Raw genomic sequence first — 17,943 nt, forward strand, 5'->3', positions numbered from 1 at the left:
CTAGGCATAATTTTCTAAACCTTGAAGGGGGGACGTTCGTAAGTGGGGAAGGCTACTAAAAATCAGTAAAGATATCAATAAATAATCTTAGGGGTGAATTTATTAACAATCAAGACAAACATCACCAGTGATGTTGTCCATAGCAACAAATCAGATATTTGCTTTGGTTTTCTAACTTGTAGGTAACTGTTCAAATCTAATTGCTGATTGGTTGTTATGGGCAACATCACTGGGAATGTTCGTCTCCAATTTTAATAAATACATTGTTGTATATGCTTGTTGGCCCGCGTCACCAAGTGGAACCGATTTAAAAGCGAAAGAGTTCCTGGCCCCTTTCACTTTTGTATTTTCTTATGGCTCATGCATGTGCCAGGATGAGGCGTGTTGAATTTACATTTTTAGACGAGACATACAGACCAGTTAGAGGGCTTTCTGTGCATTCTGTTCCCTGTGGTGCCAGTACATTGTTAGATGGTGTTAAGAATAAGGTCAAAATCTGCCAAACTGCAGAAAAAAGTGATATTGCTCAAACTATTCATGTGTTCACATTTGTAATTTAGGTACATTTTTGCTTTAATTGTAATTATATTAGCTGTTTTTTGATATCATGGTTCTAAATAGCTGTGCTGCACTGCTGCTCTATCCAACCAACCAGTTAATTGTCTGATGCTCCATGCTGCTTTGAACAGTTCTCTCACTAATCATTAGCTATCAGACTTATTGGCTTATGTAATAAATAGTGCAAAGTTTGCTACAGGGCTGCGTCAACTATAGCAACCAATCAGCAGGGAGCATTTACTAGTCACCTGCTTCAAAGCAAACATCTTTTTGGTAAATAGGTGGGTTATTATCCTTCATAATTAATCCAGCTGCATAGACTTGCATAGAGCTGCTTACGACTACAGTTGTTCATGCATTTCCACCCAAAAACTTATGTAAGGTAATTCTGAGAAACTCTCCAATGTGTATTAATTAAACACTTTTACTAGTTTTACAAGTCACTGAAATTCTATTTTTGTCATCTGTGCTTACTCCTTAGCTCTGACTTTTGAAATAATGTAGCAAAAGGCATTTCTCTTTCAGCACTATTACCAAGCTGGCTTCTGCTTTGTTGTTTCAGGAATCAGAACCAGAAGTTCAAGGAATTTAAAGGACAAGGAAAGGCAAATTCACTTGGGGGTGCCAAAATGTTAGGCACCCCCAAGTGACTTTAATCGCTTACCTTGTACCCCGGGCTGGTGCCCCTGTTAGGAGAAAACAGCACCAGCCCGGGGTACTTGTAGCGGAGCGCTTCCTCCTTCCGCCTTCGTTTTGGAAGGACATAACGACAGGCGCATGTGCAGTAGAGTGAAAAGCCGACTTCTCTGTTAAAGTTCAGCTTTTCACTCTACTGCACATGCGCGCGCGAGCGAGCGAAGACGGAAGGAGGAAGCGCTCGCTGCTACCCCGGGCTGGTGCTGTTCTCTCCTAACAGGGGCACCAGCCCGGGGTAAAAGGTAGGCGATTTAAGTCACTTGGGGGTGCCTAACATTTTGGCACCCCAAGTGACTTTGCCTTTCCTTCTCCTTTAAGCAGGCAGACACATGCTTCGTTCAGTGCATTTACATGTAACGTTTAAACTAGTGAAAAATTATAATTATTGTATATTTAAATTACATTTTCTTTAATTGGGCATTGGCCATTGAGGTGGAGGACCCTTTATAAAAATGTAAGCCTGTTCTTAATGCATACATTAAGAATAGCTTTTGTATAATATCCTGATAAAGGTGTGTGTTTTTACATTTTTGGGGGTGCTGTTTACCCAGGACCCTCCTTTGCTGAAGCTGAACGTATAACTTGTGACTAAGCACAAACACACCCAAAAGTGCTGTGTCACTGAAACCATTTTTGAAAATGTCTGTAAGAAAACATTAACATTTGGTTCTGCTTATGTTGCGTGGGAGATTATTGCTAGCTCTGAGCTGATAGTTTACTCTCGACACTTTTATAACAAAGCCGGCAATTCTTAGTGACTGAGGCAGCATAATCAGATGATGGGAGCACACTTCCCCTTGTGTCATGTGCCAAATTAATGTGACTAACACATTCACAGATCTACAAAAAGGAAGTTAAGAGGATTAATTCCATCTGACACCTTGTTTATGGACATGAAATGAAATTACAGTGCAATTAGTGTATTTTTATTGGATAACAGCAAATAATGTACAAGTCAAACATAAAAATAGTTCTCAGTTAACTAATACAGTAGCGGGAGTCTGTGCTGTAAAATGCACGTTCTGTGTATTAAATATATATCTGCAAAGTGCTGTAAGATGACTGGCAGCTGATAAAAGGCGGTTATGGGAATGTTTAATACTAGCTGTTGCTGAACTGCAATTTCCACCTTTCCAAACCTTGTTGCTTCAACACAATGCTGACAGATTGATGTTGATTCTGTAACTGCTTGAGTATGTAACAGTTGCTATTATTAATGATTCCCTGCTGCTAAATTTGAACTGTACTGTACTCTTTATAACACATTAACATGCACTCCCTGACCGTTCACTGCCGGCATACACAGGCAAGTACTTGCAGTAGCACAGTGATAAGTTGGTTAGATATAGATACAATCCTTTGCTTAAAGGAACAGTAACACCAAAGCATGAAAGTATATCAAAATATTAATATATTATGTACTATTCCCCTGCATTGGTGTGTTTGCTGCTGTGTAGCCATGGGGGCAGCCATTCAAGCAGGAAAAAAAGGAGAAAGAACACAGGTTACAAAGAAGATAACGGATAAGCTGTGTAGATTGCCATTTCATTCCATATAGAGCATAATTGTTATCTGCTATGTAACTTGTGCCTTTTCTCCTTTTTTTCCAGCATGAATAGCTGCCCTGACTTTGTTTATATAAACTATAGAAGGGTTTTAGGAAGCAAACACACAGCTTTAACCGGCACAGGCCAATAGTACATTACATTTTAATCACTTTAAAACATTTAATTTAATTTACATTTTCGCAGGAGGGATGTCATATCAGGAAGTTTAGTCGCCCGCAACAAGGGAGATTTGTCGCGGGCGACTAAACTCCCTTGTGTGCCAGAACCCTTAAGAGAGTTAGTTTATCTCTTCTAGACATCCTTTTTATTATAGGATGCACATTTAGCTGCAAAGCAGCAAGCTCGTTGAAAATTGAATAAGCGGGCTTTGTTGTCCTTTAGGCTGATGCCAGACATGGCGGTTTTACGCTGCGTATTTTCTAATTCTCTCGGCGGCTGAAAAACGCACAAAATCATCATCCATAGAAATAACTTAAACAGTCTCGATGGAAAACACACTATGCGTAAATACCCTAGAAAACATGTTACCACGGACTTTTCATGCATTTGCCGAAATACGCCGTTATTTGCACAGCAACCTATTCCTATGTATACACAAAGGCAGCTGCCAGACCTTGCGGAAATACGCAGCGTTTTTACTATTTCACACTATTAGCACCATGGGAAATGGGATTTGCTACGTCACCAGTACTAGGTTGAAAAATGCCATAGTCAGGGGCTGTGTGGGTTGTGCGGCGGTTTTAGGCGGAGAAAATACGCAGCCACATCTGGCATTAGCCTTAATTTCAGATTTGAGGACATTGGATGTGTGGTGCTTCAGGGTGAAGACACATGTGGCGATTAATTGCCGCGACTTTTACAAAAAGTAAACTTTCCCGCCATGGGGTACAGTGTAATGTCACTGCAACTAATCGTGCATGGGTTTTGCTGCACGGATTAGGTGACTAATTGCTGCTTGTGTCTTCGCCCTTATGGTACACTGTGCTGATATTCTCCCATTCCTTGTATTTAGTTGCAGAGGAGTGGACTAAAGCAGAATGGAAACTGACTCCAGGGCATTTTTGGCCTTTATTCCTGTGGAAGGGATGACCTGTAACTCCTGTGTCCAGACAATTGAACAAAAGATTGGAAGCATCAACGGTGTCCACAGTATTAAAGTAAGTATAAAAAAATACATTCAGATCTGGTGCATATTCTTTCAGGCCCTGGTTTAATTATTCCTGCTACACCGGTCTGGTGTACAATACACTAGTACTTCTATATCAAATAAAATGAAATTGAAGCAACAAATAGCCTTTTTTTTAAATTTTGCTGAATAACCGATAATAATAACTGAACTGTGTCAGATTTGAAGAAAGAATAGCACTAATTGGTATAAAATGGATCCGACTTGCTATAAATAAGATGGCATAAACTTTCTATGTGGTGCTCCAGAAATGTGTGGGAATGAGATTATCACAATAAATTGATCAGACTTTGGCAGGAATGCTGCAAAGCCTTCTTTGAATTTGTGGAACAATAGGCCATCATGCACACCAAACTTTTGAATGCAAGTACAAGTTGGATCAAATAATGAGCTATTAGACACCAATAAACTGCTACACTGCAGTGATTGGAATTCATTGACATTCAAATTATTCATTTTTTAAACCCTGTATTTGTTTTGAGGTGGGATTACACATGCATTGACCATAGTTATTTTTATATTATAGGCCCTAGGACAGATACTATCTGAGTAATGCCCTTCTCCTTGAAGAAGCTGCCAAACACATGCACAAAGCTTTTAAAGCCTAATAATCCACCAACAAGTAGATTGAAGTAGTTATCAAGAAAAGCACTTTGTCAGTCTTTCATTTTTTTTAGAGGGTTTCATCCAAGAAATACAAGAATGCTATAGTTTGTGCCTTTATTGTACCCTCCGCAGTCATTGCTGCTTGGCTGATTACAAGACACCAGTTAGCTATATAATCTTGTTATTATGATGGTTTCTAGGATTTTATAGATCTATATAATGACAAGCAAGCATGGAAAAGTTCATTTAATGTACTGTAGAGCCCACAGGTACAAGCAGCATCTGTTTGTTTTGATGACTGTATCCCGTTAATGCAGCTTCACCTTTTTAATTAAATTGCCTTAACATTTTACTCAGTTGTAATTGTTTTTTCCTGGAGCGTTTGACCTAAGGCAAGGGCACATTTTATATTTAATTTAATAAGTGTTGGAATTACTGCCAAAATGTGCCTGCTAACTGCAATAGTTTTTTACCCTCAGGGCAACTGAGGAGTCAGTGACGCGGGCAGATCTATTTAAATTGCATTACCCGATGTCTGGTTATAATACATAGGGCTCAGAGTCCTCTTTGTGCCCAGACAGGTTTTTCTGGACTCTGTATTAAAAATGTGTTTCCAGTGGTATATGTCAGTATATACAAAAGAGACCGGATTAACTGGCTGCTGGTTTCTTCTTATATAAATATGAAATATATATAACTTTTTTTAGCACATGTTTTCCTCTTTTGTAGATTTAGGTTTTTAAGGAATTACTTTATGTGGTCCTATCATTATTACAGCAGGGGAATATCCGTAATGAACTATGGTACTGTAGTACAGATTAAGGCTGATGCCACACCAGGCGTAGGGCTGATTTTTTCGGCAAGCGGAAAAACGCTTGCCGAAAAATCAGCCCTACGCCTGCTACTTGTGCCTGCACCCGAATGAATGGAATACACTCGGGTGCAGGCACATGTAGCCGATATACGCAAGAAAACACGAGACTTTGCATTCTCTCGCGTTTTCATGCGTATATCGGCTACATGTGCCTGCACCCGAGCGTATTCCATTCATTCGGGTGCAGGCACAAGTAGCAGGCGTAGGGCTGAATTTTCGGCAAGCGTTTTTCCGCTTGCCGAAAAAATCAGCCCTACGCCTGGTGTGGCATCAGCCTAAGAGGCTGGTAGAGGCTGAATGAATGATTCAGTGGAATTATTTGCCAATCATGGTCCAGCCTATTATCTGGATTTGCCCTGGACCTGAAATACAGAATGAGCTTTTAAAAATTGTGTAACCTCTTTCAGTGGGCCTTTTTGCAAGGTAACCTTTTCCAGGGTGCTTTACTTAACTGGAGATTTGATTTCCTTGTTTAGTTGATACTGCCACACCTTGTTCTCCATCAGGGTGCAGCCGTCTGTTAAACTCATTTTGTAATACAAAGAGGAAGTGAAATATGTTGGAGTTTATTCCAAATAAATTCCTAATGGGTTCCTTGTTAGCTGATTTCTGACCTAAGTGACTGTGTTTAGTCAGTGTTTAGTGTGTTTAGGCACTACAAAGGCACAATTTGAATGTTGATTTAAGAATCATTTGCTCCTTACATAGCATCAATTAATTAATTGCCTAATAACACACAACTGTGCTCTGTCGAATGACATTTCTTTATTATACCTAATCTTGCTCATCAACATTGACAAATGACCAGTATTCATTTCTAATTGACCCTAATGACATACAAGGTGACGTGGTTGCCTGTAAACATATACAAACTGACTGATAAGATAAAAGATTTTTTTTTCTTGTCCTTGTTAAGGGTGCATTTACTCAATACCACTGTTCTTTCTATGGCTGTCCCAGGAATATGCTGACTCTTTCTAAAACTCACCTAAGAAAATTTTCAGTGTTCTTAAAGGGTAAATGTGTGGCTTTAAGTGCACTTTTAGTATGTTATAGAATGTCCTATTCCTAGCAGCGTTGCAGTTAGTCATTTATTATTTTTTTATACTTTATGAATTATATGCCTTCCTCTTTTGCCTCTTTCCAGCTTTCAGATGGGGGTCACTGACCCCGGCAGCCAAAAACTATTGGTCTGTGAGGCTACAATTTTATTGTTATTGTTACTTTTTATTTCTTATCTTCCTGTTAGGTCCCTCCTATTCATATTCCTATCTTTTGTTCAAACCAGTATCTGGTTGCTAAGGTAAATAATGCTCTAGCAACCACATAGCTAGTGAAATGCTGAACAGGAGAGCTGCTGAAAAAAATCTAAATTACAGAAAAAATAAAATTAATGAAGGACAATTGCAAATTGTCTTACATTATCAATATCTACATAATACTAAAAGGTAATTCAGAGGTAATTAACCCTTTTTAAGGTAAAAAAAAATCACTTCTCAGTCTTTTCCTTCACTCCACGTGATGGAAAACATGAGTATCATGATATTTTCTTCCAGATTCAACTGTGAGGCAGTTTTGTAGAACGCTGTTTATGATGTTTGGTTCTCCATACAAATGTTTGTCAGATTTTAATTCTTTTGAGTTTTACCTGTAAGCTTTGCCTGCTCACTCTTTTTTTTGTTTTGTTTTGTAAAGGTGTCTTTAGAAGGAAAAAATGCTGCCATTATTTATGATGCTAAGCTTCAAACCCCAAAAGCCCTACAGGAAGCTGTTGAGGACATGGGCTTCGAGTCTACCCTTAGTTATGCAAACCCTCAGCCAGTGCCTATGGACAGCACCTTTCTCCGTCTTTCAGCCGAGCAGTCAGCTGAACAAATACGCAGTGGCCTTTCACAATTTAAAGGGGTTCTGGACGTTAAAACTTCTCTTGAAGGGAAAGTGGCCTGTGTGACTTTCATACCTTCTGTGGTTAACCCAGGACTGCTAATTCAGAAAATTCCCGGACTAAGCCTAGATTCTATGGCCTCGAAGAAGACCACTTCAGGTTCTGTTGAAAGCAGGTCTTCCGTAGCTAGTGATGTCCTGGTGAAAATGAAAATAGAAGGGATGACCTGCCATTCTTGCACTAGCACCATTGAAGGCAAGGTGGGGAAACTTAAAGGAGTGCAAAGAATCAAAGGTAATTGTGCAGTTCTGTGGTGTCTGGCCTTTGTAGTAAGGAAGATGCTTTGTAGAACCTGTCTATGTGTAATGTCTGTAATAGCAGAATCATTACTTACTTTAATATTTCTATGACCCACCCTGAATTGTATGAATTGTATGTATACATGGATTTTATGCGTATAAACAGTGTGCATTCCCTCTTTCAAGCTGATTTTGATACTGCAATATCAGGCACCTGAGTACTGTAGTGGCAGGTTGCCAGCAAGTACATTTTAAACAGGCAGGTACACACAAAATTTGGGGAGCAGATTACAGCTAGTAATGTGCTAGTAATGTGCATGTGTGTGAGCACCTGGGTCTCTAAAACTGGCTTCTTTGCCTCCCTTTCCGCAATCCCCCACCCTTGGATTATGTCACTTGGATTCATGGCTCCCAGTAAGTAGTGGTTTGTACTGTGAATAAATTCCTTGAAGGCTGGATCAGGAAAAAGGCAGGTTGCAGGTCACATATCAGTGGTGCTGGTGTTGGACAAACCGTTTGTCTCTACATCCAGTTATAAGGATCACTCACCTTATACATTCATACATCTTATGCTTTCTCTTACTAGGCTTACTCACTTTATATGCTGTCACATCTCATACTTTCTGTTTTAAGTCTTAATTACCCTTTACACATAACAACCCATATTTCCTTTTACTAGGTTTAGGCTGATGCCACACCAGGCGTATGGCGTATATTTTCGGCAAGCTGAAAAGCGATTGCCGAAAATATGTGCCATACGTTCCTACCTGTGCCTGCACCGGAATGAATGGAATACGCTCGGGTGCAGGCACATGTAGCCGAAATACGCATAAAAAGGCAAGACTTTGCATTCTCTCGCATTTTTATGCAGATATTGGCTACATGTGCCTGCACCCGAGTGTATTGCTATGAAGTCTTACATACCTTATACACACTCATATTCCATGCCTTCTGTTACTAGAAGGCATGGGATGTAGGATGGCATAGGTAAGTAACTCTATTACTAGACTTATTCACCCTATACACTCCCACATCTCATGGCAGCTGTTACTAGTTTAATGCACCCTATACACTCCTACATCTCACACTTTCTGCTTTCAGGGCTTACCTTATACACACTTGCATTCCCTGCTTTCTGTTACTAGACTTATTCACCCGGTGCACTGCTACATCCCATGCCTCCTGTTACTAGGCCTACTCATAGTATGCATCCTTCCAAATCCTATGCTTTCTAATGCTAAGTTATCTCGGATTACGCACATCCAATACATAATATAAGGCTTACTTATGAAACTTACCATTTACATTCCAACTTTTCCAGTACCTTTGGTTCATAGTTAATGACACTAAAATTATTTGGATGTTGTTCCCGGATTCCTAAGATGCCGCTTTTCACCCAAAACTTGAACTTTTCAATAGTACAGTCACCAGAACTCCCCTAGAATTCAGGGTGTTCTCCACATTCCCCAATGGAATCTTACAACAGCCCAGCACCAGAAGTGCTACTGTGTGAGTTGAGACAAGAATTTTGGGTGCATAAAGCACCAAAAATATGGCATTTAAAAAAAAGAAAAAAAGAAAAAGGCATATCCAGAAAGTCAGAAATCTGATGATTGTAAAAAGTTGTAAATAATTCTTTGTGAGGAAAGATAAAGCCCCCAGTGGGAATAAACCAGATTCAATAAGCTTATCTGAAACCTTGCATTTTAGTGCCTTAATCATGTATAGAAAGAGTTGTACAAAATGTGTTCTTATTTTATTTTTCTACAGTGTCTTTAGACAGCCAAGAAGCCCAAATTTTATATCAACCACACCTTATTAAACCTGAAGATATCCGGACCCAAATTGAGGAAGCTGGGTTTATAGCTCAAATTAAAAGCAAGCCCCCTCAAAAACTGGGAGCCATTGATATTGAGCGGTTGACAAATACACAGACCAACAGTAATGGGGACTTACCACAGAAAATACCAAAGCATCAAAATGACCTCATCAGAGCCATCTTCCAAATCGAAGGCATGCACTGTAAATCCTGTGTTGTGAACATTGAAAGTAACATAGGTTCACAACATGGGGTATCTAGCATTGAAGTTTCATTGGAGAATAAGTTAGCTGTTATACATTTTTATTCAAATATCACTACTTCTGATGCACTCATTCAGGCAATAGAAGCTCTGTCACCTGGCACATTTAAAGTAAGTCTTTGCAATCATCCTGAGCTTGCAGAGACATTCAGCATGCAGAAGAATTCAGAAGCCTCTTGTGCCAAGGAAATATTTTCTAGTCCATCCAACCAGGACTTTTGCTCCAAAGTAACAGTGATAAACATTGAAGGCATGACTTGCATGTCCTGTGTCCAGTCCATTGAGGGGCTCATCTCTAAGAAGCCAGGGGTAAAATCAATACAAGTCTCCTTGGTTAACAATAACGGCACTGTGCAGTATGATCCAGCCGTTACCAGCCCTGAAGATATAAGAGCAGCTATAGAAGATATGGGATTTGATGCCTCCCTCCTTGGTAAATATTCATTTTTTTATCTTCTTGTTTAACCAGGCCAGGTTTTTGTGACTTAACTATTAGTTGCATTGTGTAAATGGCCGATGCCGTCTTTCACTAAGCCTTACATCTAAGGCAAATGTAGTCTGCTACAATTTTCAGAACATCGTAAAAACACCCTGAATTGTCCCCTGCTACCCCCATGCTCCAATTACCACATTTTATATTTATAACCGGTCTTTGTATGTTTGTATTTATTTTTTTTTTAAATTCAGTTCTTCATCTAAGTACACATCGTTTGCTTAAGCCCAGTATTTTTTATTTTTAGTCTTTTGCAAATGCTTTCACAAAATCTAGGTTTTTCACAACGCTTGCAACCCCAAGGTATAGGTTTCTGTTCACCTACTCATAGAAGGCAAGATCTCTTGCCCATAAAACCATGGTGCCACAAAACTTAAAATGAGAAATTAAATGTGTTGGAAATGTTCTTTGTCCTTCTTTTAAGCAAGGGTTTGCTCTTAAGCATAAGTATAACTATGGGAATCATTGGTTAAAGCAACTTAATGGCTCATGTTTTGTGTGACTTTGTAAGGAAAATACATATAATGTGATTGAGTAGAAAAAATAGCTGGGGGGAGGAAGGAGAGGTCAGGGGAAAAATATTTAACATTTTTTTTCAGTGTGCAGGCCAAAATAGAACATTTTCTGGGGAAACCAATATGACTGCATGCTTTTGCGAAGCAAAAACAGCAGAGTGGCCAAGAAAAAAATGCAGGATGATGCACTTATCAAACCTGCCTTGGGAAAAACCCTGAAACCCATGAAGCCTATAGGTATGGGACAACAAACTAGGTGTGTTCACATGTATTTCCTCTCCACATAGAGAGCTAGCACTGTAGGGTAATAGGCCGGTTTTAAATGTAGCTCCAGTAGCTGGAGTCTTCCACAATCTGTCCATAGCCCAATAAAGATACAAGGAATGCAGAAAAGGGAGGTAATACCTTGTCATTTAGTTCAGTTTTTGTTACTGTAATAGATAAGCTGCCTTGTCAGCCAGATGGCAAGAAATAACTGTATAAGGGACTGTACCAAAAACAAACTCTAAATGGCAGTAAGCCTTGGTGCTTCTGTACACTGTACAGGACAAATCTTTCCTAATGGAAAAAAGGTAGTATTGTGACTTGCCATTTTACAGACACGGTATCTGTATTTTTTGTTTACTTGGAAGTGTAGTTATCTATAAATGTATTATTCCAAATCTACTAGAAATTCTGTATATTAAGAACTTTCAAAATATAGTAATTTTCATAAATCCGTTAAGCCACTTATAAAAGTATAATGCTGGATCCATGTCATATTTTATTCATGATATGGGAGAAAACTAATTGGTGACATGTTACTTATTTGCAGTGGTCCCCTTTTTAGTTTAGTTCTGTTCACCTTCATGTGTCTGTTCCGGGTGATTTTAAGTCAGGGGTCACCGACCTTTCTTAACTATGAGCCTCATTCAATTGTCAAAAAGTCTGAGCAACCCAACCATCCAAAAAGTTCCAGGGGGTGCCAAATAAGGGCTGTGATAACCAATCACAATTGGTAGCACTTGTGTAGCCTGGCAACCTACAGGAGGCTGTGTTTGGCAGTACACATGTTGTTTTTAGTTTTTTTTTTTTTATAACTAAAGCTTACCTCCAAGCCAGGAATTTAAAAATAAGCACCAGCATTAAAGCTACTGGGGATTGATGAGCAACATGTTGCTCGTGAACCGCTTGTTGGGAAATTTGATTTTGAGTTATATTGCAGCTGGTACTTGCACTAAAAAATGTGTATTTGAGACCTTGCTTAAGGAATTCTCAAAGATATATATTTCTGTTTTCAGCAAATACTGGGCAAGCAGATGCATTTACATCAGAAGCCTCGCAGAAACCTTTCCTCAATTCCCTTCTTCCTAAAGAACGTACCAACAAAGAAACTCCTGTCCACAGTAAACCGGAAAAAAGGACTGTGAACAAATGCTTTATCCAAATCACTGGAATGACCTGTGCCTCCTGTGTTGCAAACATTGAAAGGAATCTCCGCAGAGAAGAAGGTAGAATTGCCTGCACATCTGCTCCAAAGCTGGGGAATGTTTGTAGCATGTCTCCTGCTGCTTCCATTATGTGCACACTAATGTATTCCCTCAGCTGGGGAAGCAGGCACATATTTACCATAGCACATCAACTCACCCGCCTATTGCCAACACTCATTTTGCAAGTGATGTAATGTTACCATGCAGGTCAACCACACTGATCATACTTTCAATTAGTAGTTTCATACTTTGACCTATAAGTGCCAGAACTGTCAAGGTTATGAAATCAGCTTTGTTTATGTACAGTCTTCTCCTTTAAATATATGTCTTTATACACCTAATCCTCACAAACATATCAGTAGTTGAAATGCAGGACAAGCCCTTCTAAACTAATCAAGCACAAAAACAGGGCCTGATAGCAATTATTCTATTGAAAGGTCACCCCCCTAAAGAGACCGGAGAATAGGACAGAGTAAAGTAAATAAAAATATAACAGGAGATGGGGGGAAAACAATAAGAGAATAAATGTGTCTATATGCAGGCAGATTTAAGATGCCAATTTGGCCCCTTCAGACCAAGTCAGCAGTTTATCTGCCAGTGTATGGGGCCCTCTGACTGGCTTGCCCAACCAATATCTGGCGAAAATTGGTCACACGTTGATGGGGCAGGTTAAAAATCCTGTTGAGACAAGGACCGCACTGGCTCATTTATGTGGTATATCAGGAAAAGATTGAGAAATGAGTGGATCATTCAGTGTTTGGCCTGTCTCAGACAGTGTAAGATTTATCAAAGTGTGGATAGGCATTGGCCTCGAAAACGCTCCAAAATGGTAAATAAGCCAAGTTCTATTTGTGAGTGATATGTGGTAAATTGTATGTTTACCCTTTGATATTTAATTATAATAAAGGGGCAGTATATATCTAAAAACACTTCTGCTAAAATTAGCACTATAAATATACTTGTATTGACATTACATTCTGCCTATACTTTGTATCTTAAAAAATATCTCTATTTTCCTATTTTGTTGCCATTATAAAGCACTCATTTTAAAATGGTATTATTTTTACTGAACAACCCGCCGCCCCTTCCTTTTTAAACAGGACAGTTTGTTTAGGGCTCCCTATCTTCCTTTGAACAAACAAATGCTTCCCGTCTCTAAGGGCTCTGGCACACGGGGAGATTAGTCGCCTGCAACAAATCTCCCTTGTCACGGGTGACTAATCTCCCCAAACTACCATCCCACCGGCGAAAATGTAAGTCGCCGGTGGGATGGCACACGCTGTGCAGGCAATTTCGGCAAATCGGCGAAGTTGCCTCGCGAGGCAATTTCGGCGATTTGCCGAAAATCGCCTGTGCGGCTTGTGCCATCCCACAAGCGACTTACATTTTTGCCGGTGGGATGGCAATCCGGGGGGATTAGTCGCCCGCGAACAGGGAGATTTGTCACGGGCGACTAATCTTCCCGTGTGCCAGAGCCCTAAGCAGCAGCCTTTAAACACCTCATTATCAGGGGTCTCTTTGTTGACTGGTAATTAGGTATATCAGCTCCTCTAAGGTTTTGTAGGACAGGAAGCTGTCTCGCTGTATTTTACACATACCTTCAGTAAAATGGCATCCTTTTGCATTTTCAGGGATCTATTCTGTGCTTGTTGCCCTGATGGCTGGCAAGGCAGAGGTAAGGTATAACCCAGAGGTTTTACAGCCCTCAGGCATTGCAGAACTCATCCAGGAACTTGGATTTGAAGCCTCTGTCTTGGAAAACTATGATGATGGAACAGGCATTTTAGAGTTATTGGTAAGTGTAGATTATGTTTTTTTTAGCCTTAAAATATAATGAAATAACTTTTGATATTATAATATCAGTCTTCCTCTCTTTAAGGAACAGAAAAGCCCGTTGTCCAGAAAGGGAGCCATGAGACAGTGCTCAGTGTCAGGCTGTAATATCACACTTCATTGATGGATTATACATACATCAATATTATATATTATATATATTTACTTACATATAGATTCTTGCGTGTAAATTAATTAAAGGTGTAGTCAGAAAAGTAGCTTTTAAGGTGATGATCTCTGCTGTCATTTATTATGTATAAGATATGATATTTATTGACATTGCTATGTCAGTAAATATTGCTTGTTACTCACTGTTATTCATTCAATAATTCAAATCTTATTGTACAGCGCTGCGGAATATGTTGGCGCTTTATAAATAAATGTTAATGTAATGTAATACTACACTGTGCACTCTGGGCAGCAGTCTATACAAGTTCATAGTAATTCTAAACTCCCATTCCAAGTAAACTCCAAGGACTGCACATGTAATGAGATTTACCCCCAAATGTAATAAAAGGCACAAATTTGCCCAGTAGCAGTAAGCTATAGCAACCAATAAGATGTTTGCTTTTAAACAGGTGACCAGTAAATGCAGCTTGCTGATTGGTTCCTATGGGTTAATGCTCCCTTTATCTTCTGTAATATCTTCTGTAATGATGTGACTTAAACATAAATTCTAGGTTGCTTGTGTCTCTTCATATCTTTATATTAATCTGGAATTAATGAATAGTATGTTAAAGAGCAAAGTGTATAATAAATCTCTTTCTTTTATAAAAAAAAAAACAAAAAACTATTGTGACAGGTGAGGGGAATGACCTGTGCCTCCTGTGTGCATAAGATTGAATCCCGCTTGATGAAAACAAAAGGAGTGTTGTACAGTTCAGTGGCACTTGCAACCAATAAAGCTCACATTAAATTTGATCCAGAGGTTATTGGCCCAAGGGATATTATGAAGATAATAAATGTAAGTAATACGGCCTTTATCTCTACTCCACAGTCATAGCTGCTGTTTATGGAAATACAGTATTAATTGCATCATCATCATAAATGTAGGTAGAGCAGTCTTTATAGTTTGAAATTAGAAGTTAAGTTAGCCACCTCTTTGCTAACCTTGCTCAGTTGGTGTTCGCTTGGCAATCTTTACCCAATACGGCAACCCACATTCTGGGCTAAATTGGGCCAATCCAATCATTTACACCCCAGAAGGCTTATTGAGACTTGTCGGGAGAGGGCCTCATCAATAGGTCACTGTAGTCTTTGCCCAGTGGTCAAGTTACCTTTTAGATATATGGCCATCTCTTGCCCAGATATTCATCAGAGAGGCTGTAGGTTTGCTTCTATACACAGGCCAATAAAGTAAAAACTTGGTTAGAAGGGGCCAAGTTGGCAGCAATCTCAGCCTGTATGTGGCTAACATTACATGTAGGCCTTCATAGCTTACGGTAAGCTTCCCTTTATTATGTGCACTTACACTTCAGACCAAGAGAAAATTTGATTTAAATTTTTACTTACTAACCTATTCAGGCTAAATATGAACAATAAAATGTATAAATCCTAATAATAAATGTTATTCTTTCCCATTAAAATAGGTTTAAACCACAATTACTTTTCAGAGTAACATTATTGTTACTTTTGTTTCCCAATGTAGGATCTAGGCTTTAGCACATCTTTAGTTAAAAAAGACAGATCTGCAAGCCACCTGGATCACCGAGTGGAAATACAAAGGTATGCAAAATATATGTTTTCTTTTTACACCTTTTTTTAAGCTAAAATCTGTTCCTTAAGGCCAGAGAACACAATGTCAGATGCTTATGAAAAACAATTTGCTAGGTTCTATAGTTTTATGCCAAACACATTTCATTCTGCCACCTTCTAGATGTTTTATTATAGCTTCAGTGTCATATGAGGAGTCTGTTTTTATCACTAATAATTGCTTACAAGGCAAAGTATAGAATTTTAATGTCTTTTACCTTTTCCTATCTCAAGCAGGTTCTTAGCTTGTAAATACAATAGCACAGCATAAATACATATATTTAAATTCATGGGTAGTTATTAAAAAACCAAATATGGTAAACTTGTACCCACCAGCGTTCTTAGTAATTTGACAACTGGGGTTACACAGTGAAAATAATATCTGATAAGGATCACTAACACCAACACAATGTGAAAATTAAAAAGGGCCAGTAATAAGGGAAAAATTATACAAAACTCCCCCACTGCAGCCAATGGGTTGCAACTACATTGTTTATTATGCACAGGGAGTCTAACTGATGTAATTACTAGTCGGTAATTAAGTACCTTGTGAGCATATTAAGGTTTGTCTGTGCAGTGCCGTGATTGCACGCATGAGTGTCACATGGTCTTGTGTTATTTAGTTTATTTGGCTTCTATCTGTGTGCATTGGGTAGAAGTGGTTAGAAGGGAAATTAACTGAAAGTTTGTTTTTGGTAAGGTGGAAACGCTCCTTCTTAATCAGCCTCATTTTCTGCATTCCTGTAATGGGACTTATGGTACACATGATGTTCATGGAGAATCACTATCTAATGCCTCACCACCATAACATGACTATGGAAGATATAGCATCTTACCATCCTACCATGGTCTTGGAATACCAAATCATCCCTGGATTATCCATCATGAATCTGGTTTCTCTTCTCTTATGTATTCCAGTACAGGTAACAGAACATAAGCATATAGTTCTTAGAATTCTTGAGGGAGGGGAGAGCTGGAAAGAGCAGAGAACAGGAATTACAGACACAACTAATCTTTTTTTAGAGAAGTCAGTGCAGTGTTTCTGTGAGTGCTTATGTCTGTATTTACATAGAGTTTTCAGCATAGAGCTGATAAAGCTTATTTAGTTTTTAGCTTTCTTTCTCCTTTAAAGATAAAATAAAACCCAATAGGATTGTTTGGCCTCCAATAAAGACTAATAACATCTTAGTTGGGATCAAGTACAAGGTACTGTTTTATTGTTACAGAGAAAAAGGGAATCATTTTTAAAAATTAGAATTATTTGCTTATAATGGAGTCTATGGGAGATGGCCTGAAAGGTTTCTGAACTCTCTGTATAATGATTTCTGGATAATGGATCCCATACTTTTATTATCAAATACACCAATCATAATAAAAAAATATATACATTATAGAACACATAAAACAATGTCAAAGGTCAAATTCCCTTTGGCCAAATACACGGTCTTTAGGGTTTGCTTGTTTTTTTTGTTTGTTTTTTTTAAATACTTCATATTCTATTTAATTGCCCAAGACCTGGTAATTTTGTTATAGACGTGGGAGCTCATTGCAGATTTACTTTTGTGAGTATCTCCTAATGTATGAGGCTGTACCTTAGAGTGATGTACAGGTCAATGAACAACAAAACCAACAAAATACAAACTCTTCATTTGTTTATTTAAATGTTGCATGTTCTGCTTCTTTGAAAATATTTTCCCGGTGGGGGTCTGCTGTCTGATTATTGCGTCTGTGTTAGTTTTTAGGGGGCTGGTATTTCTACATTCAAGCTTACAAGGCACTGAAGCACAGGACAGCCAACATGGATGTGCTTATAGTCCTTGCCACCTCTGTTGCTTTCATCTATTCATTGATCGTCCTTATTGTTGCAATATTTGAGAAATCCAAAGTGAACCCAATTACGTTCTTTGACACCCCACCAATGCTGTTTGTGTTCATTGCTCTGGGCCGCTGGCTTGAGCATATTGCCAAGGTAAGATAGTATCTTTTTGTGGCATGTTGGAGAGGTTTATAGTTTCCTTTTGCCATGTTGAGGCTTTAGGAGTAATTCCTGCATATGTGTATGAGAACTGCACACAGATATATACAGGCATTTATAAAACAATATATAAAACTGCCTATACTTGAAGGG

At 38.8% G+C, this 17,943-nt stretch overlaps 1 protein-coding gene across 1 annotated transcript in view; it reads left to right on the forward strand.

Annotated features, from left to right (window-relative positions):
* Positions 1-17,943, forward strand: part of atp7a (ATPase copper transporting alpha) — a 45,511-nt gene that overhangs the window by 12,412 nt on the left and 15,156 nt on the right. Inside the window, 9 exon segments of the mRNA NM_001374597.1 lie at positions 3,835-3,979; positions 7,184-7,667; positions 9,443-10,186; positions 12,042-12,251; positions 13,862-14,025; positions 14,866-15,027; positions 15,712-15,788; positions 16,516-16,738; positions 17,551-17,784. Of these exon segments, the coding sequence (NP_001361526.1) occupies positions 3,860-3,979; positions 7,184-7,667; positions 9,443-10,186; positions 12,042-12,251; positions 13,862-14,025; positions 14,866-15,027; positions 15,712-15,788; positions 16,516-16,738; positions 17,551-17,784 (2,418 nt within the window). The 5' untranslated portion in view covers positions 3,835-3,859.

Source organism: Xenopus tropicalis, chromosome 8 (genome assembly GCF_000004195.4).
Source record: "Xenopus tropicalis strain Nigerian chromosome 8, UCB_Xtro_10.0, whole genome shotgun sequence".
NCBI classification, from domain to species: Eukaryota; Metazoa; Chordata; class Amphibia; order Anura; family Pipidae; genus Xenopus; species Xenopus tropicalis.